This window comes from Onychostruthus taczanowskii, unplaced genomic scaffold (assembly GCF_017590055.1).
Source record: "Onychostruthus taczanowskii isolate IOZ18803 unplaced genomic scaffold, ASM1759005v1 scaffold107, whole genome shotgun sequence".
Lineage (NCBI taxonomy): Eukaryota > Metazoa > Chordata > Aves > Passeriformes > Passeridae > Onychostruthus > Onychostruthus taczanowskii.
The window spans coordinates 1163256-1189826 of record NW_024497297.1 but is presented as its reverse complement, the minus strand read 5'-3'; the positions used below and the strand labels follow the sequence as shown (position 1 = coordinate 1189826).

The window sequence follows — 26571 nt, the reverse complement described above, 5'->3', positions numbered from 1 at the left end:
TGAAAATCCCTCCCAGCCCATTGAGTCCAAGCTGTGCCCTGATCCTTGTCCCCAGCCCAGAGCACTCAGTGCCACCTCCAGGGATGGGCACTCCAAACCCCCCTGGGCAGCCCCTGCCAATCCCTGAGCACCCTTTCCATGCGGAAATTCCTGCTGCTGTCCACCGAGCCTGCCCTGGCCCAGCCTGAGGCCGTTCCCTCTCCTCCTGTCCCTGTTCCCTGGAGCACAGCCCGACCCCCCCGGCTGTCCCCTCCTGTCAGGAGCTGTGCAGAGCCACAAGGTCCCCCCTGAGCCTCCTTTTCTCCAGGCTGAGCCCCTTTCCAGCTCCCTCAGCCTCTCCTGGGGCTCCAGCCCCTTCCCAGCTCCATTCCCTGCCCTGGACACGCTCCAGCCCCTCCAGTCCTTGCTGCAGTGAGGGGCCAGAGCTGGACACAGCCCTCAGGGGCCTCAGCAGGGCCAGCACAGGGAGAAACATCCAGAAACACAAACTGAGCTGTGAAAGAGTTGCCTCCAACGTCCAGCCCTGAAGCTGGCACCGAGCTGAGAGCAAAAAGCAGGAGTTTCCTGGACTAGAGAAAATAAACCAGGAGTCTGTACTATATTCTTAAATATGGTTTAATACTCTTCTCCATTTCTGTACATCACAACACCAAGATATCACTGCTTGGGATCTCTCTGCAGAGGCTATATAGTATGCGAAGGCTAGGATCTCCCACCCCCACTGAGTGTGTTTGCATGTGTAAGTGTAATACATATCAGTATATATTGATATACACATCAATATATAATGCAATATATATCACTGAAGAGAACACATTGATTAAAGAAATACAAAAATTTGGCATCATTTCCAAACTTAAATAGTAAAAATAAAAACTACAAAAAGGAGCTGCATACCCTAATGTATCATGTGAAACAACAAGCAGTATATTCAAAAATGTAAATTTACAACCAATTTTTGTGGTCTTGTCATGTCACATTAGACCCATTTACAATGGCAAAATCCAGAACATACTGCTGTGAGGGCCAGGGCTGTGCTCAGCCCTGAGCAGACCCAGCCCCATCTCCTGGGAGAGATTCCAGCTTGGATGTGAGGACGACAGTGAAGCCGCCGGTCAGGGTAGGGACCAGGGGGACAAATGGTATTGCTCACAAGGACAGCAATTTTGGACCTCAAACAACAGTGTGGCAGAAATTTGAAGAGAAGCTCCCTCTGTTCAAGTGAACCAGGACAAGAGGCAAAGGTTTGCAGCTGGAACAGGAGCTGCTCCTGAGGGAAGCACCGGGAGCGAGGCTGCGAGAACCCCCGGGGAGGGAGCAGGAGCTGAGCTCTGCTGGGCCACTGCTCCCCTGGGACAGGAGCTGAGCTCTGCTGGGCCACTGCTCCCCTGGGACAGGACCTGCCCTTGTGCCACTGCTCCCCTGGGACAGGACCTGCCCTTGTGCCACTGCTCCCCTGGGACAGGACCTGCCCTTGTGTCACTGCTCCCCTGGGACAGGACCTGCCCTCGAGCCACTGCTCCCTTGGCCTGCATGGCCCCTGACCCCCAGAGTGTCACCAGCAGGCTGGACACACCCCAAGGATGAACTCCCTGATCTATGGATGCTCTGTGGAACAGGCAGGACACAAAGCCTGGGACCATCCAGAGGTGATCCTTCACCTCCTGAAGGGCACACCCCCACAGGACAGACACTGCTGGGAGCTGGGTGTTCCCAGGGCTATGCCAGTGCTCCACGGATCAGAATCAAATATTCCACACTCCCAGCACTAATTCAGCCTTCACTCCACTGACTCAGTATTCCTGTCAAACACCCACTTCCATTTAAGACCTGTGGGCTCAAATTCACATAATCAAGGAAACCTTACGCAGTCCTAAAGCAAAAAGAAAAACTTACTGAGGAACAAAAAGCCAAGTGTACCTTACTTCACTGAAATCTCATGTTTATTTTTGTCAAAACTGAAAAAAAAAATTCCTGAAGGCTGCACTGCTCAAATCCAAATTAAGCCCAAGACTCCAGCAGCATTTTCATTGCAATCCATGAAGTGCATTTCCTAGTTTGTAAGAGCAGTGTTTCTGCAAATAGATTAAAGCACGTTCGGCTGGTGAGCCTCCCCAAACCATCAGAATTTGCAAGCCACATGTAATGAACCAGCACCCAGGTCAGTGCCTCCTCAAGCTTTTGAAGAGAATTATGGCTCCAACCTCGTTCCATTTCTTCTGCAGGCTAAGCTGAGAATGCCATGTAAATGGGTCACGGCGCTGCCAAATGCAGCAATTGATTTCTCCAATCAAAGTATAAAGAAACAAACCAGTAGGATCTTACTTCTATTAATTTTGGAAGGAAGAGGTTTACAGCAGTTAATGTATCATGAAGGTTAAAAAAATCATTTCCATAAAATACAAGAGCAACCAATTTCACCATTGAGTAAAAGTAAAAACTGGGATTCTTTTTAAATTAGTCCAAAGTGGCATATAGGAACTTAGTAGTTTGCTGCTGTACTGACACTATGACAAATCAAAGTGTAGGGTTTTGCTTTCTTAAATCCAAATGCTCGTGGATCAAGTTCTGGAAATGTTCCAATTCTAAGGCAGGGATCAGTTGTGTTTTCCACCATGAGTTTGCTCCTTGGGTTGGATGCTGGAGGGGCGAGGCACGTGTTGCCGGACCCAGCTCGACTACCTAGTAGTCATCAAGGTCAAAAAATTCATCGTCTCCTCCTTGGTATTCCATGCCCTGGAAGTCCACCCGGTACCGCAAGATACCTGCCAAAGAAACAGCCTTTAGCCTCGCCAGCATTCCCACAGACACAGCTTCCCCAGCCCCGCTCCCAGAGCTTCCCAGTCACGTCCACCTGAGGCCTGGCAGCGGACAGGCAGCTGCACTGAGAAATGCCACGGGGAATTTAGTGCCCAAAGGAAGATGCCCAGCCTGGCCAGCTTCCTCCTGGAAAAGCTGAGCCTGTTCTAGGGCTGCATCTCCACAAAACAGCAGTGGCACATCACTGCTCCCAGTGTCACTGCTCAGATCCAGGCCTGGCAGTAAAATCCAGAAGGCAGCTGGCACTGCAGCTATTTTTACAATGCAATAAAAGCAGGATTTAGTGTCTGTTTTCCTCTTCCCACCCCAAACACCAACGCAGGGGTTTGGAAATCCTGCATCTCTGGCATAATTTACTGAGGTGAAGGAGATTTTCAAGGACGTTTCCTTTCCAGCCTACAGGGCATGGGAGCAAAGAGGATGCCACTATGCAAAGAGGCTGGATCTGGCAGGAAATGAGAGACTGGAATCACAAACCCTGAAAACTTAGAAACCTTGCTCCTTATGGAGCCAAACAATCCAAGGTTCTTTCCTCCCGACTGGTGTTCTCTGGGCCCTGGAAATTCCCCTTTACAATGCACTTCTCCCTGGTTCACATCCACCAAAGCTGAGCACAGCCAGTGGCACAGCTTTGTCCTGGAACCCCTGCCCAGGCAGGACATGGAGCATGGCACTGGTGTGGCTCCACCTGCCCAGGATTTGTCAGACTGGCACAGGAACCACCCGCACCTCTGCCAAGCGTGGCTGATGCTCGGTGAGCTCCAGAGCAGGACTGGCTTTCAGAGGCCTCACTGCTACAGAGGATGGACTAAAAATACTTCTCTTTTGAAAAGAAGCAGAAGATCAGGGAGCAAAGTACAGGGAGGCTCTGAGAGATGAGCAACAGCTCCAAGTGTTTCAGGAACAGGGCTGGGGGTTGTCAGAGCCCCCAGGGCAGGGCAGGGGCTGCCACCAAACAAACCCCTGTGCAGACAGAGCCAGGCACTGGGGGCCCTCCTGAGCTCCAGCAGCTGCACCGGGGGACAGCCCATCCCTGAGCCCTGCACAGGACACAGGCACTGAGGAACACAGCTGGAAGTGACAGGGCCCAACATGGACCACCATCCTGCTGGACAGGGAATGAATCCACCCTGGTGAACACAACTGTTTCTCAAACTGGTTTCATGACTGACAGGAATAAGATTAATCCCATTCGTGTTGGCACCAGATTATCAAACCAACCACTAAATAAGACAAACACATTTTCCTCTTGCAGTTTACCTCCAATTCCTCCAAATCCTTTCACAAATTGGGATCCTTCTTGTGATTTGTCTGTAACAATTTCCAAGGTTGCTCCAAATTTCTTGTAGTTGTTTGCAAACCACTCCAGGAGGGGCATACTTTCTATGAGTTCATGTTCCTGCCCAGTCTGTGGAGACATTGGAAGGGAAAAATAAATAATAAAATCCTGTTACAGTCATTGTGTGTTCAGTACTGAGAAAATCCCTGCCAAAGTTGGCTCCATGGCTTTGTCAGTTGTAGCAGGGACAGCAGCCCTCATGCTCCACAGGGACATTCCTGGGGGAAGGCATTCCTGGCACAACTGCACCAGGCAAGGACAGGCACAACCACCAGCTCCTGGTGCTACAAAATTAATCATTGACAGTGTTTTGGCCCTCTAATACGACATTTAGTGCAGAAGCAGGAGAAAAATTGCCTTGATTCTTCTGCTCCAGTGTTACTCCATGCTACATTTCAGCTTCACTGCTCATTCAGACTTGCTCTGTCCCCTGCACAGATTGCAGCCCCCCTCATCCAGCAGGCCCTGTTCCCAGGCAGGAACACTGATCCATGCAAGCACAGAGGCAAAAGACAACATCTTCCAAACAGGAAGTGCAGTGATTATTGTGAAACAGAAACACCTCACTGCAGGTAACACTGCAAACCCTCCGTGCACAGCAGGGATTGGCAGTCCTCCCTCCAGAAGGGAAAACAGCTGGAAATGGCTCCCAAGCACAACCCAGGTGGGACAGATCCCCACCCTTTGGCAAGGGACACTTTTTTCCCCAGTTTATTCAGCAAAGTAACACAGACCCCTGGTCCACGAGGGCTGTTTGACCTGCACAGACAGGAAATTCAGGCAGTTCCACGTGTCAAATGCATCCCAAAGCAGACACTCCCTTGGCACCTGATCCAGGTCACCATCCTGACCTCACAGTGGTTTTGCACAACCAAATCAGTGCCTTGTAAGCAGGGATCAATGGTTCTGGGGCCTTGCCTGCATGGTGGCTACCAAACCCTTGTAGGGGATGGTTTGGTGGTGGTCAAAAATCTCACACTGTCCATTTACACAACCTTGGCATTGGCAGCAGGGAAGACTGGAGAAAAGCAGATGCAGGATCCAAGGGGTTACACAGGAAGAGCCACAGCTTCCTGCCCTGAGGTGTCACTGAGTGCCAGAAGGTCACTGTGCTCAGGTGCTTGGGACCAACTTAGCCCAGATGTCCAGAATTCTGCATCAACACACTGAGAACAAGCCCAGAAGCCCCAAAGCTGAAATACCTCCTTGTCTGTGAAGTGGGATTTATCCTTCTCTTGCTCTGGTGTCAAATACAGGATCTTCTCCTCTGAGAAGGGAGGAAAAAATGATAATATTAGTTTGGGTAAGGCTGCAAGATGCAGTTTAAAGACAGCAGGAGATCGAGCACAGACAGCAACTAGAACACAGAGGGTCTGGGCACCACCACTGCCTGCCTTCCTCTCTAAAGCTCTGTGAGCAATAGCACAGGGCACAGCAGCACAGAGCAGCTGCAGAGCCAACAAAGAGGGGGACAGGTCCTGCTGCAGGCCCAGGAATTGTGTTTCTGGACACAAGGTCATCTCAGTCTCCCCTCTGGTATCACACTCACAAAGCTGGAAGGAGGTTCCAGGCTGGCCCTGAGACCAAGTGCACTGGAATTCCCTTTGTGCACTGGAACCCTGCTTGTTCCAGCTTTTCCCCCAGAGGCTGGGAACCCTGCAAAGTAACACAGACCTACACAACATCCCTGTGTTCAGACATCCTCAGGGAGCTCCTCCAGCAAACCCATCTCAGTGAGGCAACTCAGGTGTCAAACCCTGAGAGCTTCCAGTGTCCCAGAGCAGCACGTACCCTCCGTGCCTTGGCAGTGCAGGACGTATCTCATGATATCCAGGTTTTCATAGACTATCAGGATCTCCACTGCTCCCATTTCCAAAGCTTTTAGTGTATCTTCCACACCAAAGCAGTACTTCCCCGTGTCCTGGCTGATCTCATCGAAGTATCGTCCTGCAGGGCACACAGAGCCTGCCATAAGCACGCAGCACAGCACACACACCTCATGCAAGCTTCATCTGAATGCAAGAAACCGTGAGAAGCAGCTGCCACCAGAAGACCTGGAACTAAGGGGATCTCTCATGGAAGGACAGAGAAGGTCCAACAAGTCTGGTGTGGAAAAAGAAACCAACCAACCCCCACAAGCCATACCAGCACTTGAGGTGTCCAGCTGGCAAAAACAACTCCTGCAAGTCCCACTCTCAGCCAGCACAGCAAGGCTGGGGCAGAACAAGGGCACTGCCAGAAGGGTGAGAGCAAGAGCAGCACCTGTGCCACACACCTGGCTCAGCAGGAGGCTGCAGTGCATCACATACCTATTAGCTTTTTCTCTTGGATGAATTTCACATTGGAGAGGACCTCAGTTGACAACTCAATTGCTTGATTGAAGCCATTTTCTCCTCCATATGAAATATCAACTAGTTTGAGCACTTTGGATTGCAACCGCTGAACGAGAGGAGGAGGAGACAGGAAATCATAAATCCACCCCAGAGCAAGGCTGTCAGACTCCTCACCCTGCCATGGGAGTCACTGCTCTCATTACTGCACTTCACCTGAGGCAGAGGCAGCTCTGAATGCACAGTACTGAACCACAGTTTTCAGGCTACATGGACCAGCCATTAGGTTTACTGGAGTTCAACTCCAATAAAGCTTCTGCTTTAGATTTGTGAAACACAAAGAATGTGAATGCCAGTTCCAAACCAGGGAGGACAGATTTCTTATTAGCTCTGTTTCAAGAACAGGAGCTCTCAGCTCCTTGCAGGAGGTATTAGGAATGGGAGACTTCTTTGGATACATCACATTTTTAGTTTGATCAGATCTCTTCAGATGCCAGAATTACATTCCTCTGGAGTAGCATCTTGTATCAGAGCTACTGCTACAATCACCCCGTCCCCAAACACGGGGGTTTGCTCAGAACAGGCCACTCACCTGATCAAACATGTCAGATTGACTCAGCTCAGTTTTGAAGTCGGCCGAGCCAGCGAGGACGAGCCCGGCCACGTTGACCTTGTCCCCGGAGATGAAGAGCTGCACGGCCGTCTCGGCCACCTTGCGCACGTAGTTGTGCCTCTTCTCCATGCGCAGGCGGGCAAAGCGCAGGGCAGACTGACCTCCTCTGCCTGCAGGGAAGGACAGGGCAGCCATGGGGAACCACTGCATGCCAGCAGCATCCTCAGGACACAGCTGGCCTGGAATAACCACAGCCAAGGGCAGCTGCAGCCTCCTGAATTCAGTTTGCCACGAGCCGAGGCAAGGGCTGCCATGGAACACTCAGAGAATAGAGGGGGTTCATTCCCACCAGGAGATTTTTTTTCCACAGAGGAAAATGTTTCTTTTCTTTCTATAAAGACTCACAACTCTGTAGAAACTGAACATCTGAGCACGTTCTCTCTCCCTGCACCTTCAAGAGAAGCCATCTCCTCTGTACACAGCCTTAAACACTGCTGATGCAGCACAGCCCAGCAGTCTCTGCTGCGCAGCCTCACTGGGGGCAGTGTTTTTGTTTCATTTTGTCCCATCCCACTCTACAAAGGACAGTAGGCCAAGAGTAACCAGCAGACAACTTGCTGAATTCATCAGTTGCTGGCTACAACACAGCAGCACAGAGTGGAACTTGAATTTTCCTTGCTTCATGAGGCCCCGTGCTTCCTGCAGAGAGCAGCTCGCTGCTCCTCGCTGTGGGGCACACACAGCACCAGCACATCAAACCTTAACGACCCCACTGAGTGGGATTACTGCCTGTGCTACTAATACTCAGTTACAACTACCCAAAACCAAGGAAACGGTCAAATGCAGCAAGAAATAAAAAGTGCCGCTTCTGAGATCAACTGCATATTACTGTGATTCATTAATTCTGACAGAAGGCTCAGACTGGAGGCTTTGCTGTCAGATTCCAAGGGAGCACAGACTTGAGCAGAGCTAAACCCCCACAGGCCAAGTTCCCCACTTCCACCCTCCCATGGCAGCCCGGGACAGGCTGCTGCCCCCAGCAGAGACAGCCGAGTGCGTTACCGTGCTTCTTTGGAAGATCCACAGTGAATTTGTGCAGCACTTCCCGTGTGTTTCCTTGGAGAGTTCCGAAGAGTGCCCCGCTCCCATCTATTACAATAAAGCCAAACTTGCTGTCGTCGGAGAGCAGCGCCGTGAGGGCCTGGAACAAACAGAACACGTGAGGGCCAGGGACAGCACAGCCCCTCAGTCAGTCTCAGCTCACAGCTGCTCATGGCTATACTTTCATTAATGAAGTGGAGGAAAACCAGCACATTCGGGAGCTGTAACTATTCCAGATCACTACAGAATCCCAGGATTGTTTGGGTTGGAAGAGACCTTAAAGACCTTCCCCTGCCACGGGCAGGGACACCTTCCACTGTCCCAGATTGCTCCAAACCCCAGTGCCCAACCTGGCCTTGGGCACTGCCAGGGATCCAGGGGCAGCCACAGCTGCTCTGGGCACCCTGAGCCAAGGCGTGCCCACCTTCACAGGGAGGAATTCCTTCCATACATAATCCCATCCCATACATAATCCCATCCCATACAACTGTGCTGTCAAGAGCACAGAGGAAACTCAAATTTAATGCTGATCACAATTTCCCAGCTCTGCCAGTTCCCCACCTGAGGTCACGGGCAGGTGTGACAGCAAAACCCTGGAGATGGGGTCTGGAGAGTGTGAAGTGAAAATGGATCCCACCTCTCTGAGGCTGCCTCACCTCTCTGGCTGGCACAACTGGAGCAGTAATCCTCCCAGCACTCCAGCCAGGAAAGCAGAACTTGCTCAATTCATTGTCAGTTCAGTTTTGTAGTCCAAAGCATTGACACAGCCTCCCTACCACCACTACTGGTCTGCTGCACCTGCTGACTTCAAGTCCCACAGGCAGAATGATGAAATAAATCTACAGTGGCTGTGGCAAATTCAGCCTTACAGAGCACAAGGAACAGCAGCAATAATAGTCCTGTGCATAACTGGCTGTGGAGAAGAAGCCAGAACATTTGCTGCAAAATGAAGTTATCCTTCAATTTTCTTTCCTTTAAAAAAAGCAGCTGAATATTTCCCATAAGGTCATTTAAGTTGCCTAACCAAAGCACAGAGCAGTATCAAGGTTTTTGAGTTCATTTTGCCCAAGCACCCAAACTCTGCACTCCTTTCTCAAGGCAGTCTCTCAGCTGCTGTTCCCTCAGGGGCTGTCTGAGTGGGCAGAAACATCCAGCACGCACACACACACATCCTGCTCACTTACACATGCCCAAAAAAGCAATAGCCAGAATCCTCTTTCTGGCTGGCAAAACCACATCAGTAGGATGGGGAACTTGTCAAAACTCCAGATTGCTTCAAGTCACCAGTTTAACACTGAAAGTGATGGTGCTGGGTTACTGCACGGGACCTTGAGCTGCCTGCAGGGCTGTCAGCCTGATTATGGGGCTGAACAGAAAGGATAAAACCCATCAGTCATCCTCTTCCAAAATCCACACAACCCAGGATGCAGCTCTCAAGCTTAGAAGAAATGGAGGCTAAGGTTTAATGGAATCTCCTGGCCAAAGTAAATATTCTGTATTAATTCCTCAGCAATGGGATGAATGAGAGGAGGAAGTGGCATATTACACTGCAATCTATTTAACTGGGACTGAGCCAAGCAAAATGTGTGACTGGAATGAATGCTCCAGCCAAGGTATCAAAGTAAGTCATTGTAAGTCCTGCCCCTCAGACACACATCAGGGCTCACAGACCCCTGGGAGAGTTACTTCAGTTTCACACAGGCAATAAAATATCTAGAAGAAATCTTATCAGATGCTCTTGCCAGGCAGCACATGACTACAGCTCTGATTTCCTCATTTCCTCTTATTTTCATACAGTACTGATGATCAGTGATTCCCTGATCAGCTCTGGCAGCAATTGCACTGTTTGACCTGTCAAGCACCAAGGGACCATTGAGTTCGTTCTGCTCCTTCAGCCTGGACTGAGCTTCCTCTCTGCAGCTGTAGCCCAAAGGTGAAGAGCAGCCCTTCCTCCTACTCCTTCCCACCCTGACTTTCCAGGAAAGCTGTGGTGCCCGAGCAGCTGCCCTGGCTGACAGCTCAGCTGGGGGAACCAGGGGTTCAAGGCTCTAGAGCCAGAGAGGGGGACAAAGGCAGAGCTCACAGCCCCCAGCAGGCTGCTCCAGCCCCAGCTGACTCTGCAGTGCAGGCAATCCCCAGGGAAATAACCCCACACCCAGGGGAGAGCACAGAGCCTGTGGAGGGAGGGGCTGGCAGGGATCCCATCATCAGGAGCAGCAATTCCCACAAATTCCCCTCAGGTCACTGTCACCTGTGGTGAGCAGCGCCACACACATGCACCAGTGGATCTGCAGCTGCTCCTGGGAACAGCCTGCTGGGCACTTCTACATTGAATCAGTGCCCTGAGGCAGCAGCTGCAGAAGGGACCAAATGAATCCATCTCCTGACAGGGCAGGAGGAAACCCAGCACCCTCCCACTGCCCACAGCAGCAGGACAAACACCTCCCTGGGCCTGACATCCTGGCTCTCTACTGAATTCTCTTATTTGCCTCTTGTTTTCACTCATCTATGGACACAAGGACCCAGCAGAACTCCAGACCTGTGCCTGTGCACAGGTTTTCATTCCTGGGAGGTTGAAGGCATGTTGGAATTTCATCTTTTATGGGGAGACAGAATAGAAGGGATGGACATCATCTGTGCAACAAGCACACCTTTCCCTGCTGTACTCCTGCCCTCTGGAAGCCACTTATGGATCACACCTCCACAGACCCAAACAGACAAGCAGAACTACATCACTGGAGGGCCTGCCAAGCCCATGTCAGATGGGTCTGACAACAGGCAATTAAGTCTCAGGCCACACATTTACCATGGGAAACATCAAGGACATGAGGGGCACTGCAAACATTGAGACCTCTGCACCTGCCAGAGCCAAAACAGCCTCACAGGCAATACACTGACTGCTGTAATCCACATTTCTTTAATATGCCTCAAACCATTCATTTAACTTAATTAGATGTCGGATAAAAATAATCCCACTTCCCCCCAGACAGATGAGGCACATGCCAGTTCTCCATCAAGGCTCTCAGTTAACACATCTGATAGCAAGACTGGCAACACTGATATTATCTTGGCAGTATTTTAAAGCCTGACTTGGAATAGTATCTATGGGCCTCTGTGGTTAAGAAAAAAACCACCCTTCCTCCAGTTACAGCGAGAAGCTCCTGTCTGTGGGTTACACAGACTCAGGGTTGGGAGGAGCTGGGCAGTCCCTCAGCTCCTTCCAGCAGGCATTCCCCATCTCTGGCAGTCCCAAGCCATCCAGTGGCCTCCCCAGGGCATGCTCCTGCAGCTCTCCTGGCTCAAGCACAGTGGGGCTGTGCCCAGACCTTGGCTCCTGCAATGGGGGAGTCCTTACCTCCGTGTGGAATTTGTTGTCACACAAATACAACGACGTATTGATTGGTTTGAAAGGTTCAAAGTCAATGTTGACTTTCTTCTCTTTTCCTTCTTCTGTCACAATTGTTCCACAGTAAACAACCAGACCATTTGGAGGTACTACAAACAACACAATGCAGGTTTAGATCACCAAGGAATGTGGCAAGCTGTACCCATCAAAAACTGACTGCCAGCCCTTGAGACTTGTAAGCAGAGTTGAAATTCAAGATCCCAAACTTTTCATTTTCCCTTTTCCCCACCTCATTCCCCCCCAGGTCCCTACAATGGTACAAAAAAAACTCATTTAGTGCGCCTGCAGCAGACATGCACCTGCCTGTTAAACCCATGAGTTTGCAAGCCCACAGCACCCAGAGAAAGGCTGAGCAGCCCCTGAAGCCTTGCTGGTCCCCACACAAGGATTTGCAGAGTGGCCATCCTGAGGAAGGCCACAGGCCAGTGCAAAAGCTGTAACAATGCACTCTTCCAGGGCTCATCTGAGATGGCCTGGGTCTGTTCCCCCGAGAAGCACAGCAGCTGCTCAATGCCATGCTTAAGGCACACAGAAGTTTTTGCTTGATAGAAAATTACTACTTTAACACAAATGACCTATTGTACAATATCCATCTCTTAAGCCTGGCCAAGTTTAGCAGAGTCAGCACTACAAACAGAATCATGACCCCACTCCTTAAAAACAAGGACCACTTTGCTATTCTAGTCCCTAAGTCCACCCCTGAAGTAGCCATCCAAGGGCAACATACCTGGAATATCAGTGCAAAACAGCAGCACAGGCCAACAGATTTGATTAGCAGAAAACTGCATAGTGCAGGAACTTAAGGCTGCTTCCAAGAAAGGGAAGTGTGCCAGCATCCATACAAGCTAGAAGTTACCTTTGTTATAGAGTTTCAGTCTTTGCTGTACAGATGTAATGGCTCCCAGTACTGAAAGGCGATTCACTCTGGACTTTATGTTGGAGGCAGTGCCAAACTCGTCCGCTAACATTTTTGCCACTCGTGAGATCTGGTCTTTGGGGGGAATGATCAACGAGATCATGCTGGTACCATTGCTGGGGAGGGAAAAAAGGGATGTGAGCAGGCAGCAAAGCAACAAGCACCCTCACACCATGTCGCACAGTTCTCTCTCTCCTCCCTCCCCCAAGGACGCTTCTTCACTGTCACTGGTGTAATTCTCCTTCTGCTGGACAACAATGGGAGAGGAAAGAAAACAAAACCAAAACAGGCTCTTTCTTCTTCAGTGCTCAGCCTCTACCAAGCAAGTCCTCCAAAAGCTGCTTGCTTACTCTGGGGTGCTACATGAGAAGAAAGAACACATGTACAGACCAAGGGCTGCACAGACCAAGGGCTGTGAGCAGAAGGAATGGAAGCAGCTCCCAGCACGGATTATTTAAAACAATGCAGCCACATACTTCAAGGACATCTTAGAGCCCATTTAATTTGTTCTCAGACAGCTGAAGCACTAAGCAGCCCAAGTGCTGTCTTTACGTGTTGTTTTCCTCAGATTAATACAGAAAACTGAAATGGAAGGATCCCTTTGTCACAGTGAGTCTTTTCTGCTTTCCCTCTATCACTTTTCTCCCCAGAGCAGCTCATCAGCTCTGGCAGCTGCTTTAACTGAAGCCTGCTAAGCACACACTGCTGCTTCACCAGCACCAACCCCAGGCATAGAGTCAGGAGATAAGACCTCACAAATCACAGAACAGGCTTAAATTGAAGGAAAATAAGCTTCATATTCGTTTTTCCTAGGGCTTTGGGGCGGGTCCTGCAGAAATCTTAATCCCCAAAGCTGCCTTGTGGTTCAAATCCACCCAAAACCAAAAGGAAAACTGGGGAAGTTCCCATCTGCCTTCCAGCAGGTACCTCCCATTTGCCATTGAAGTATCCGAGATGTCAGAAGTGCTGCCTCTGCATTGTCTCAGATTTAACCCAGACCTCAAGCTTCCCATTAGAGTAATGGCATAAAAATCAAATCCCTCATGGTATCCTCCAGCTCTCTCAAGGGCAAACCAGCTAAGCTCTGTGAAAAAGCCTCTTCTCAGGATTCTGAGTCAGAGTGCCAACAAAGTGCTTTTCAAACATCAAACCTAAGGATTTTGCCCTTTTACATTTCTTATGGAAGGAGCCTACCCCAGCCTCTGCTCGCTGCTGTTTCAGGCTGTCACATACCAGTGTCCTGCTGAAGTGTTTGGGCTACAGAGGCAGCAGGGAAGTGCTTAAAAAAGCATCTCTTCATTAGCTTCTTTGCACAAGTTGTACAGCCCTCTCCCAAGGATCCTCAATCCAGGCCAAGTTGAAATGCAGGCTGGTAGGTCAAGTAAGTCTTTGACCTTAAAGACAACTAATTGGTTTTAATATCTGAGCTCCCATACACACCAATAGAAGTCACAAAGCCACACTGGCCCACGTTATTCCCAGGAGGAGCTCTGAGCCATGCTGGCGGCTCTCAGGCTTCCAGGTCACCGCAGCAGCCAAGGATACTCCACAGCCCACTCAATTAAAGCAGTTACCCACCCCAGTGCATGGCACCAGCCTTAGGGGACAGATAATGGCTATCATTCCCAGCAGGCTCCTTTGAGCAAGAGGCTGATCAGAATGAAAGCAACTCTCTGTTCTGTGGAAGTAGCACTCCTGAGTTATCGTCTCCTCTCAAAGAAGAAAGTCTTACAAGTTCCCAGAGATTAGAAAGCTCTGCCCATCACGCCTAACTTCCTGCATCCCCTAAGGGCATCCCAGTGTGGCAGGTGGAGTGGGACTCTTACACTCCTTGGGCACTCCATGGCTCTCCTGCTAGGAAGAGATTGCATACGATTTTTCCTGAATTGAGGACAGAAGGGAAAGAGCAGGGAGCGAGTCCTGTCACAAGCTGTCTGGAAGAAGAGCCCAATCCCCCTGCTAAATACTCCTTACAGGAATTTGCAGAGAGCAAGAAGGCCCCCCAAGCCTCCTTTTCTCCAAGCTGAGCCTCCCCAGATCCCTCAGCTGCTCCTCACAGGACTGACTTTCCAGATCCTTCCCCAGTTTTGTGCACAGCAAAGAGAAAGGCTGGGTGTGCACTCCCAAGAGCAATTCCTCAATAAAATGTCATTTGAAAAGCTCCCTTCAGTTTTCAAATGCAAGTTACCCGCCTCAGAAGCCAGCCCCTGGCCTTGTGCTGTGTTCCACTGCCCCAGAAACACTGGTGCCAGCACAGAGCACCCACTGGATCCTGCTGGGGCTTACTGATGCTACACACAGCACCTCATCCATCAGGCAGGGTCACAGCACTGCTCCTTTGGAACACCCCACCCGAGGTAACACAGCGGCCTTCACAAGCCTCGGTGATTTATTACTGCAAACAAACAAAGTAAAAGGGTCTCAGAGGATGCACTCCCCCTCATTTAAATCTCCAACTAGTTCAACACAGCACAGTACTGTGCCTGAGCCAATCCTTCAGCAAATTCCAGTCTGGATTTGTATCCAAAAACACCTTCCACTACCAACATCAAGTGCACTTCTCAGGTTTGGCATGCTTCACCTCTATTTACACAGTCAGAGCTATTTCAGGCTCTAACCAATTCCTGCAGAATCCAGCAAAACAGCTGGCATGCAGCTTGCCACAGGAGCAACATTCCAGGCTGCTGGAAGCCTAGAGCACGAGGAACCAGCCAGCTTGTCACCATGTCCCCAAGCACCCAGCACTCCAAGGGATCACTAAACAAGCAAACAACCGAAGACTGAGACCGGCAAGACACCAGCTGAAGCAGACGGGCACCAGCACTCAGGGTGGCTGCAGAACTCCCTCACATGCTGACAACACCTTGTTATCTGACCATGCAAGAGCAGCTTTCCTCTCTCAAAGCAAGCTTGTACCTGTCTGTGACCCTAATGCTGTATGGCAGGGTCTAAAAAACCCTGTGGTGCATCTGCTAAACTCACCCCAAGGAGACAAAACACAGCAAAGAGTTTCTAAGAAAGCTGCTGTTCAAAAACACTCAGGAAAAAAATAGGTTATTCTGCAGAGTAAGGTAATTTCCAAGTCTCCTCTGGGTCTCTGCAGCCTCAACAAGATAAAAGGTATTTCTGCAAATCCCACCCTGTCCCCTCTGGAGATGAGGGCTGCAGAGTACACTTACCTGGGAATGAGGTAAGGAATTTTGCCATAACCATCCTAAGGCCTCCCAAAAGGGAGCACAGCTGCACCACACCCCTGCTATGGGGCACAACCAAGTGATCTAGTGAGATGAGGGGCACTGCTTACACTGGCAGCTTGGGGTCAAACGTGCCAGGAGCTGGGTGTGCCCTGCATCACCCACACCACTCCTGAAGAAAGCATGGACCCCATCCCAGGCTACATCCTGATTTTTTGGACCAAGCTGAGCCAGGGGCTTGCAGAGCTCCAGCCAGCTGCTGTCCCTGTTCTGGCCAAAGAACTGCCAGTGCCATCCCAGGGCAGGATGCTCGAGATGTTTGGGATGGAGGGAAACAGCATCCCAGCCCACAGGCCAGCACCACAAGTGCCACTGCTCAGGGGACGGGGGCAGAGGAAACAATCAGGAGCATGAGGGGCACCTGCCCACACACTACAAAGAACCAAGGGGGCAGTTCAGTGCCAGCTTTGGAGAGGCAGAAGGCCTGCTCTGCCAATACTGCTCATGGTGCCAGCCCTGCCAGGACTGGGCAATTAGCTCAGATTTATCATCACCTGCCATGAGCAGCATTAGGTACCTCTAGGAGAGAGGACGAGGATCAAAGCTCCAACTTTCCCACACCACAGCAGGTGAGCTCAAGCTTTCTCCCACAGTGTGCTGGAGGGCTGTTTGAGGGAAGCAACAATAAGCACATTTCGCTCTTTGGAGACAGCAAGTCCCTCAGAAAATCAAGGCTTGTGGATAGGACAGCCTTTCTATTACTCAAACTCCAGGGTTACTACAGTTGGAATTTCAGACAAGTGTGCCACCAAACAGCTTTCCCAGACACAGAGAGACCTCAGAGCAACTGCTGACAAGTGATCACAGCGAGTGGCAGTGTGGGCAGCGCTGAATCACCACTAACCCAGTCCCCAGAAACTGCAGGGGAGCCGTGCCACTCCTGCAAGCAGCTGCTGCGGCACCGGAGCGCTCCTTTCCCTGCCAGGACAGGAGGGATCACCCAGGAGCCCTCCCTGTGCTGTGCGTGCAGGCCAGGAGAATGGCTGGGTCCCTTCCAGGAGCAGGAATGGCCCAGAGGATGCTGGCACCAGCTGGGTCCTTGTTCCCAGCCCACGCCAAGCTTGGTACCAGGAGCGGGGCCCTCCGCGGACGTGCTCTGTGCTCCAGCACGAGGGAGGCACCAGAGCAGGAGCCAAGAGCACAAAGCAGGCACTGCACCCATCTGGGATAGGCCGCCACATGCACCCCGTGGCTGCTTTCCATGACAGCTGCCAGAGGAGCCTCCTGCTCTGGGTGGCCATCTCCCCCTGAAGGGCTTTGTCACCACGTTCCTACCATCCTGCCATCAGAAGGAACAGCTGAGCAGATCCTTAGACCTCCAGCTTTCAGCTGGTACTAAACAATAATGTAGGGGTTTTCTAAAATGCTCCTACCACCTTACACAGCGCTGTGCCACTGAAATGGGTCCTGCACTGCCACTCCCCAAACCAGCAGCACCCACCACAGCTCCTCTCCACCCGGCAGACAACCACCAGCACTCTGAGAAGGAGCAGTCAGTCAACCTGTCTCTTGCAATTTGGGCTGTGAGCTGGCACGGGAGAGCATTAATTTCACAGCCTGCTATATAAATAGCAGTGACTGGCCTGCCCTGTGCTATCAGAGAAGACCTGACAAACAGCAGCTGAGCTTTAGCTGTTCCACAATGAAACATTTCACACTAACAGCACACTGTGGAATGTGGGATACAGAGGCAAGGGAGGGCAGTCATTCCCCAGGACTCAAAATGGGCTTATTTTTACAGGGCACGGCTTCATGAGCATCCTGCTCTCCCCAGGAACCAGGGGACTGCCAGAGACTGGCAGGAGCACAGAGCCAACAGCTCCCAGATAATCTGATCCCAACCACATTCCACAGCCAGGAAGCTTTCTATGAAACTCTTGCCACACACTCCTCCAAGCCATGGTACCTTCCCCAGGTAACCTCTGCTGCTCTCCACCCAGGACTGTGCATTAGTGGGCAGGCACAACATATCCCAAGGAGCCCAAGATGCCTGGCCAGCCAAGGCTACCCAAGTTATGAGATGGCTAAAGCAGCACCATGTGCAGCCAGCTGCAAGGCAGATGCCAGAAATATCACTGCAATTGAAGGCACAACTCCAACAGGCACATCCCAGAGGTGCCAAAGAGCTGCTTCTGAACCAACACCCAAGCTGCAGGCACATGGCACTTCAGTGAAGGACTACACTCAGGGCACACAAAATCAGTGATGTGAGGAAAGAATGTCTGAGGATTTTTCATGCCATACCTGAGAAGTGTCCTTTGGAACAGGCAAGTACAAAATTGCTGGTTTGAGTTCCCTTACAACCCCCAGGCCATCAGACACTCCCCACTCATCCTGCCCTGTGTGCAAGAGCACTGACCTTGCCAGAGGGAAGTTCTACACACAGTCTTGCAACTTATGAATTATGGCTGTGAAACAAACAGGTCACAGCTGTGCTCATTAAAGACTTAATGTCTTTTAATAAGACAAAGCCTTCTTCAAACAGAAAGTGGCTCAAGTCCACTTGAGATGTCAAATCTGAGCTGCACAACTTTTCCTAGGAAACCCGTTCGTAAAGAGCAGGGACTCTCAAGAGTCCAGGATCCCTCAGAGGCCACATCACCTGAAGCCAAAGACTGCACAGCCTGTAAGAATATCAGTTGACTGCTCTGCAATAAATCCAGCAAATACATCTCAGCCTAACTGCTGCTTGGAGGCACCAGGGTTTTGTGATGCCTCCACCAGAAGCAGATGAATTCCCCCTCCCTGCTCAGCCCATGGGCTTCGAGCACAGCAGAGCAGCACACGAGCACTGCAGACACCCAGCCAGAGCACACAGCACTGCGAGCTGAGTGGGACCCACCACAGCTCCTCTGAGGTTTAATGTGGAGCTGAGCCAAAAGCCAAGCAGAACTTTGTAGAGCACAATTTCAGCAGGAACCTCACAATCCCCCAGAGGCATCCTGCATTTCACCCCAGCATGCAGCAGAGCTCTGGATCATCTCCTAAAAGGCGACATGAATACAAGTCATTCCTCAAAGGCTTCCACGTCATCCAAAGAAGGGTTTGAAGGTATGGAAGGGACCAGTTCCCATGCAAAAGGCAGAGTTCACCTCTCTGGATCCACTGACACCTCAGAAGCAGAGAAAAAGGACAAGATGGGGGCAGGGTGGGTATGAGGAGAGGATTTGCAGAGTCAGGAGACCAAGTAATTAATTCTTCAGGAATCCTTTTGAGCATAAGCATTTGGAGAAATTGAGCCCCCCTCCTCCACTGAATTGAAGAAACACCCCAGACACTGAATTCCTCCATCAGCCTCTGAATGCCACCTCTCCCCTGGACAAAGGAAAACCACTTAACTGCACAGCATGAGACCGTGCAGCTATTCCACCACGGCTCACACAATGCCAGGCTCTCCTGCTGTAGTCCTGCTCCAAAGCCCACGACGGGCATCTTGTACATCATTCTCCTCTAATGCTGGCAGACTGGATAGAAAAAGCACTTCATGTAACCAGAACCAGCTTGAAGCAGACACTCAGACTGTCCTGGAAAGGTATCCTGCCCTCCTACCCTCACCCACCAACGTTCTCAGAGAGGAAAGCCCTCTTTCACACACCAACCAAGCTCTGAGTGCCAGCCAGGGAGAAAAGCACCCAGCCAGAACCCACCCTGGAAAACACAAGTGAGTCTCATTTCCTCAGTGCACCTCTGGCTCCAGCAGCCAAGGAAAGCTTCCCACAGGGAGGCAGCAAATGGCTGCTCAGCAAAGGAGCAGAGGCAAGCCTGGCCAGAGCCTGAGCAAGGGTCAGGTGAGGCAGTACTTCCCCCTGAGCAGCCGCCGGCCGCCTGCCAGGAGCTGCCTCCTGAGCTCAGCCTCCCTCACTCCCAGGACACAAAGGAGGTGAGACAAGAATCAGGTCACAGACTTCTACTCCTTCACACAGCACAGTTTAGCAGCTCTCCGTGTCTGAGGGCTGCAGAGGTAGCAGGTGACAGCGAGCCCTTGGCCCCTGGGCCACCACGCACCACCTGCCCAGAGGGACATGTCAGCAGCTCCGTCCCCAAACTGGGGCTGGTTCTGATACTGCTGTTCACCATCAGCACCCCCATCCCACATCAGACGTGCAGCTCCAGGAGCAGATCCCAATTTCATCCCAAGCACTGAATCAGCACAAGTGCATCCTGCACACCCCTCGGAGAAGGTGAATCAATGCCTCTCCAAAATCCTTGGATCAAAGGCAACACACCACAAAACATAATTGCATAGGCATGTTTTGAATAGGCCTTACTGGCTGCATCTGACCTCATGCAGAAAGCCCGGATGCCCAATTACTGGGAAGTGGAACAGACATTTCTGCACTTCAGATATTTGTGACTCACTGGGAGGCTCAGTTTTGCCACAGCTCCCCTGCTCTCCCTCCTCGTTCTCCAATTATTAATGCTCCAAGTTTAAAAGACTTGTTGCATTATGCTAATGGGCCATTTGGGTACAAGATGTACACTGAGGGACTGAAACAAATCCAGATTTGCTTATTAAGATGCTAATGCCCCAGAGCTACATGGGAATAGGTGGCTAACAGGAGCGAAAAGAAATCCAGTTGCCACAAAGCCAAAAAAGTCTGTCCTCTTTTGAGGTGCTTGTTCCCATCTCCTACCACGTCATTCCTCAGGGGCTCATTCATTAGCTCGATGTGAATGATGATCTGTGCATGAATCACACTGCTCACTAATGATTCACACAGTTGTAAAAGAGGTACCAGGCTGCTGAACAGCCACGGGCTGTCAGACTTGCTGGAGTTCTGATCCGGAGCCACTTTTCCAGCTCAGGTCATCCTCAGCCACTTGCTAGTGAGCTCTCTCCAAACAGCACTTCCTAATTGTCGCTGCAACTCAAAAGGAACAGGTACAACAGGCAGGTGAGAGCCCAGGAAATGTTTTACAACCATTAGACTGAGGCAACCAGCAGGATGTCAACAACCCTTTGGACATTGTCCCTGGCTTCAGCTTCCCTGGCTCCTCTTCCCACCTGGCACAGCTTTCTCAGACCTCCCACTCTGAGCACCATTGAAACACAAGACACACTGCTTAGCCCTGAGAGATCAGCCCTGCCTACATGAAATTCACATTCAGCTACTACCCCAGCACTGTGGACACTGGCAGCCTGAAGAGGTTCAACAGAGCAGGGAAATGGTGTGGAAGCAGCTGCTGTTCATCCCACGTGGTTTCCTGCCACAGTGCCCTCAGCTCTCCCTTCTGTCCTGGACTGTGTCTATTCCAGCCTCTCTGCAAACACCTCCTCCCTCTCCTCACACCAAGAGAAGCAAAAGGCAGTATTAGCATTATAGCCTCTGCCTCTCACAGAAACACGACCTCCTTTAGGAACTCCCCCTGCCACAGGCAGGATGAGAAAGCACAGCTTGGAGGAAGCAATCTGCCTTGGGTAAGAACTTAAACCACAATCTCTTCCCTAAACACTCCACACCAAGGTCAGATCACCAAGTCAAAGCAGAAAACTCACTGTCAGTAAAGCTCAATTCCTGCAGACCCACCTGCTCCTCCAGCCCTTGTCCCACCCATGCCTCACACTTCCCAGAGTGTGACAGCCCAGCTCAATTCCAGCTGGAGCAGGACATTTCTACACGAGAGGGCCACTGGAGACACCAGCTCACAGGAGACATCCTCAAGCCTATCCCATGACTGGCACTAGCACAACATAACAGCACTGCAACCTAAGTACCACAGCACAAGCTGGAAAGCCAAGGACCACCTTGGCATGGCTCTGCCCTTCCCAGATGCACCAGCTCACCCAGGCCTGGGGCAAGGCCTCCATCATACCCCCCATCCTAAAGTGAAAGCTGCAGAAGCAGCTCCTATATCAACAGTTAAACTGACCCACAGCTCAGGTCCGAGGAACAGCCACAACGACAAACAGATCCTGATAAAGAAGGCAGGGAAAGAGATCTGCTGCCAGGCTGGGAGCAGGGGAGGGAGCCTCTGGACTGACACATCTCTGGTAGTGAAGGCAGACACCAGTCAGTGCTGACAGATCTCACCAAACGCTCCTCCTGGTGTGTGACACCCCCTTGAGTCAAGAGAGCTGCTCTGGTACCTGCCTGGGCATGGTGGTGGTGTCACACTAAGCAAGAGCACCCCCTGAATCTGCTGTGCTGTGTCTTCTATGGAGCAGGAGAATCCATGCTGGAGTTAATTCAGCTATGATACTGTCCCCCAGTTATCCCAGCACAATTCCACCTCCACCACCGCCAGCAGAACAATCCACTCAGAGCTGAGCGCTGCAGGAGCTCTGCCTAAGTCAGGAGGGAAATACAGCTCACTCAGGCAGCATGAGAGAATGCCAGCAGCATGGTTTCCCAGGACTTAGTTCAAAAGAAACTGGGAACAAGGCAAAGCTGCACAGGACATAGCTGTCACTGACCCCAGTCATCCCCTGACTGCCCCCAGCAGCAGAGCTGCCGCAGCTCTGCCCACAGTGGTGCTATTTCACAGCCAGGTGGGCTCCCAGGCCACTTCTGGAAAGGCCCACCATCCTCACAGTGGAACAGGTTAAGACTACCTTATTCCCCAGAAGCATCAGGTTGTCCAAGCACATCTCAGCCTTGCCAAGCTGCCCAGTCCCAGAGCAGCACCATCCCAGAACAAGGTGTTGAGAAGTGCAGCCTCCTGCTCCTGCTCCACAAGGCTGGGAAACAGCAGCAGCTTGAACCTAATTCCAAGGCTGGGCTTTTCCATCAGGACCAGCAAGACTCCAGACAGATTGCAAGAGAACCCATCTGCAAATGATGCTGGGCAAATCTTTTCTGTCTAAGCAACAGGTGAGCTTGTTCACCCTCAAGCAGGCCTATGTTCCATTTTCCAGGAACTCAAGCAGAACAATGTCTCTCTTTGCAGGCCTCTGTCCTTCATGGTCACTTTATTTCTCTCACTTTCTGTTTCATCCATATAGCAGATGGAAGTCTCAACATGGCAGAATCCAAAACCAGGCAGGAACTGCAACACTTTGCTTTCCTCCCAAGGCTCTGGAGACACCAAGACGTCCCATTCTCTTCCCATTTCTCCCTCCTCCAGCTCTGAAACATTTCTTCCAGTTACAACCAGAATAAGTTACTTGCTCAGACTTAGTTTCTGCATTTGCCCTATTTGACCCACCCTCCAGAGCACATAATTTGGAAAAATGTTCTTCCCCACACCAGCCTCAGTTGTGTCTGCAATCAGTGCCTTCAGTGACACCTCAATCTTCATCTCCTCTTTTCCTGTTTCAGTAAAATAACCAACAAGGGCTGCTGGTCCCAACAGAGCAAGCTCAGGACAGAGGAGATGTCTCCAAAGAGCACATTCCTGAAAGTTTTCCCATTGTTAGGGAGCTCCACACCCTGCACTCTCACCTGGGGTCTGGAAGCCTATCTGGCCATGGAGGTGTCAGTACCATTTGCAAGCAGAGATGCTTGCAGAAGAAAGCATTTGTAAGATATGGAGAAGTTTCCAAACATGGTTCCAATGTAACATCTCAGGTCCTCTCCCAGCAAAGAGACTGCTTGTTTTGCTGATACTCGATTTTGCCAAGAGTTTACAGCTTAGATTAGCAGAAAACCCTGCCCATAGCCTAGCTAACTATTCAGAACTGCAGAGACCAAAGGAACAAAGAGGGATTGTCAGTTTAGCACTGACACTGAAAAACTGCATGAAGCAACAGCAGAAAAGCCCCGAGAGAGAGAGAGAGAGGAGAAAGATAAATACAGTGGCTAAGGCTGCTTCTACTTGGTTCAGTTTAGCACTGACACTGAAAAACTGCATGAAGCAACAGCAGAAAAGCCCCGAGAGAGAGGAGAAAGGAAAATACAGTGGCTAATGCTGCTTCTACTTGGGCTGCTGCAGCTCCACAGAGAAAGACACAGCTGCAGGTTCTGGGGGGCCCAGTGTTTTCCCAAATCTGCTCTACAAAACTGAACTGTGTACTGAAAGCAAAATGAATCCCTCAGTAGGGGAGAAGCAGAGATGTCCAATCAAAGTCTGAGCACTCCAAGCTCTCAGAGATGCATAACAAAGTTAAACTTCTGACAAGGCCACAACTGGCCCATCAGGAGCCTTTTATTCCCATCCTCTTCTGGCCACAGAGGTTAATTGCCTGCAGTGCTGAACTGGCCCCTCTGCTCCTTCGTACACCCTGTGCAGAGCCCAGCTCCCCCCTCCACCTCACCAACTCAGAAACACCAACTCAGCCACTCTGTACAGGATCACGCAGTTTGCAACTCAACTTTGGAGAGCTGGAAGGAGATAACTTCTGGTTTAGGAAGCAAGACACAGATAACAGCTGCTTCTAGTCCCTGTCAGCAGAGTCAGGGCTTTGAGGTGGGGAGTTAATTTTTTTTTTTCATTGTTTTGAACTGACAGATTCTTTCCATAGAGATCAGTGAGAAAACCAGATCTCCTTAGCAGGGCTGGGAAAATAACACAGGGCATTCCCACTAGGATGTTACCTCCAGGTCTGAGAGGCAGACCTATCCCCGCTGGCCTCTAGCTGATCAGCTTCTGGGAAAGCTGAGGTTTTAATCTTTCCCCTGGGTGCTCTGACCAAGCACTGCCCCTTTCCTCATCAATCCCATAAAGGCACTTCCTCACCCTCCTGCTCACTTGACTTTTGTTAACACCCTGCAGACTCCACTGAGATTTTACCACATGAGCTGGATCAGAGCAGAGGTGCCCCAACCACCACATGCCAAGGGAATGTCTAACTTCAGCTTCCTCCATTTCCCGTCCTTTGATCCCCTGCAGGAACAGCCAGCACACGAAACTGGGACACTGCTGCTGGGTCACTAATGGAGCACATGAGTAAGGGAAGGTGGGGACGCCAGCAAGGCCCTGGCCCTCCACATCACCTCCACCCTGCTGAAGGCTTTGCCCCCTAACCCACCCCAGAACAGGTCTTCCTACTCCACAGGAAGAGGAAGTGACTCTTCCAAAGGCCGGAAAAGCCTGTTCCACTGCCTCACACCTCCTGTGCCGGGGAGCCTGAGCCTGCTGGGGGCTGAGGCTGCAGCACTTCTTCTCCTCACTGCACCCAAACCAGGATAATTTTGGCTAGGCCTCCCTGGAAGACACTGAACCAGCATCACCTTGCTCAGAGAAGACTTGCTGGCACCAGCACTGCCTTCCTCAGGAGCTGGGTTAGCAGCTGGCACAGATTAAATTAAGGGACAGCAGCATCACCACATCCAGGAGATGTGCTGGATCCAGGGGGCAGAGCTAAACTCCCTACATGGATATGACTGTGCCTGCGGCACCTCTGCTGCACAGCAGAGCTGTTCCAGGGATCACTGGAAGAGAGAAGACAGGGCAGACACCTGGGTTGTGGCCCCAGGAAGCTGATACCACAAGAGACACCTGCCCTTCAGCCTCCCAGGAGCTCTACAACAGCTGCTGGGACCTTCTCTGCAGCACTCATCTATCCCAAACAACATGAGAGCTGACACTGAACTGGGCATAGCTCGAAACAGGGAGAGACAAAACTCCAACTCTCCATGTCCAAAACCCACTCGGGCTCCCTGAGTGCTCTTGTACAAAGCTATGTCACAAGCTCCAACAGATGCCTGGAGCTTCCCAAGCCCTTTCAGCTTCCTGGGATCCCTGTGAGCACAACCCGTGCTGCCACGCCATGCACAGGCTCAGCCCAGCGATCAGCTGGGGCAGCCAAAGTCCACTGTGCCACAGGGAAGGGCAGCCCAGGCTCCCCACTCCCTTCTCCCACCCACCATCCCTGCACAGCTGCATCATGAAGCAGAGTAAAATATATTCAGGGAGACCTGTGACTCGGGGTCCCCTCCCACCTGCGTTAGTTTTCAGCCGAACGACTCCACGGGCTGACTCTACACAGAGAGCAAGCACCAGCACTAAGGACATGGCAAGACAGCAGCCCGGCCTCTGCCAGCTGGCCCCAGGCTTTTGGGAGGGCCACAGAACGATGCCAGTGCTGCCCCAGCTACAGCAACATCTGCTCAGGTGAGCCTGTGGAAACTGGAGCCACAAGGGTGGCTAAGGCGTGACCCTTCATTTTTATTTTACTAGGCTGTCTGCCGAGACACACTTTCTTTGCTATTTTACAGCCCCAGAACCTCGAAGTCTTGCAATTCCTCAGGCCCAATAGGGTTCCCAAATGATGGAACCAGCCACTACCAAGCTGCCTTCTCAAACAAGCACCTCTGGCATAGGGCAGGCTGCACGAACAGATATTCTTGGGGGGACAAAAAAATTAAAAGTGTAAGGATTAAAGAGGGATTAGAGACTTTAAATTTCCCACTGTCCAAACTTTGGAAGAGCTTACTTTCAGGGAAAGGGAACTGAGCACCTTAGCTGGGAGGGGAAGGGGCGAGAAAGATCAAACAACTGTCGGTAAGGAAAGCACTGAGTAAGTGCTGCCTCAGCCCCTGCCTCCCTGCCCTTACCCCGCCGCCTTCCCGGCCCAGCCGGTCCCTTGGGAGCGGCCCAAGGCTGCACGGGGCACAGAGGAGCGTCTCCTCCGGCTGGAATCCGCCTTTCGCGGGTGCCAGCTGGCACGGGGCGGCCGGACGGGCCGGGAGCGGGGCGAGCACGGGGGACACGCACCTGTGCCACCCCCGCCGGGGCCGGGGGGAACCGCCCCGCCCGGGGCCGGCTGCGGGAGCGGCTGCGGGGCCGGCGGAGCCCGGGGCAGCCGCGGCCCTTTGCCCTTTTCCCTTTTCCCGTGCGGGAAGCGCGGTCACGCTTCCACTCCGCGCCCAGTACGGCCCTGCCCTCCCGACCCCGGCCCGCCCTCCCCGCC

The 26571-nt window shown here is 51.6% G+C and overlaps 1 protein-coding gene across 2 annotated transcripts in view; it reads right to left on the bottom strand.

Moving 5' to 3' along the window:
- Positions 1 to 597: 597 nt before the first annotated feature.
- Positions 598 to 26571, bottom strand: part of ETF1 (eukaryotic translation termination factor 1) — a 27167-nt gene continuing 1193 nt past the window's right edge. Inside the window, exons 2-11 of one of the 2 annotated variants that reach the window (XR_005953626.1) lie at positions 12466 to 12641; positions 11559 to 11698; positions 8165 to 8303; positions 7082 to 7272; positions 6469 to 6598; positions 5951 to 6106; positions 5362 to 5426; positions 4081 to 4228; positions 1503 to 2765; positions 598 to 1434 (exon numbers count right to left, since the gene is read on the bottom strand). Coding sequence is in view for 1 of the 2 variants with exons in the window: in XM_041417730.1 (XP_041273664.1) it covers positions 2683 to 2765; positions 4081 to 4228; positions 5362 to 5426; positions 5951 to 6106; positions 6469 to 6598; positions 7082 to 7272; positions 8165 to 8303; positions 11559 to 11698; positions 12466 to 12641 (1228 nt within the window). In the remaining variant the exon portion in view is untranslated. Of the gene's footprint in view, positions 2766 to 4080; positions 4229 to 5361; positions 5427 to 5950; positions 6107 to 6468; positions 6599 to 7081; positions 7273 to 8164; positions 8304 to 11558; positions 11699 to 12465; positions 12642 to 26571 lie in introns of both variants that reach the window. The other variant, XM_041417730.1, reaches the window with a different exon arrangement.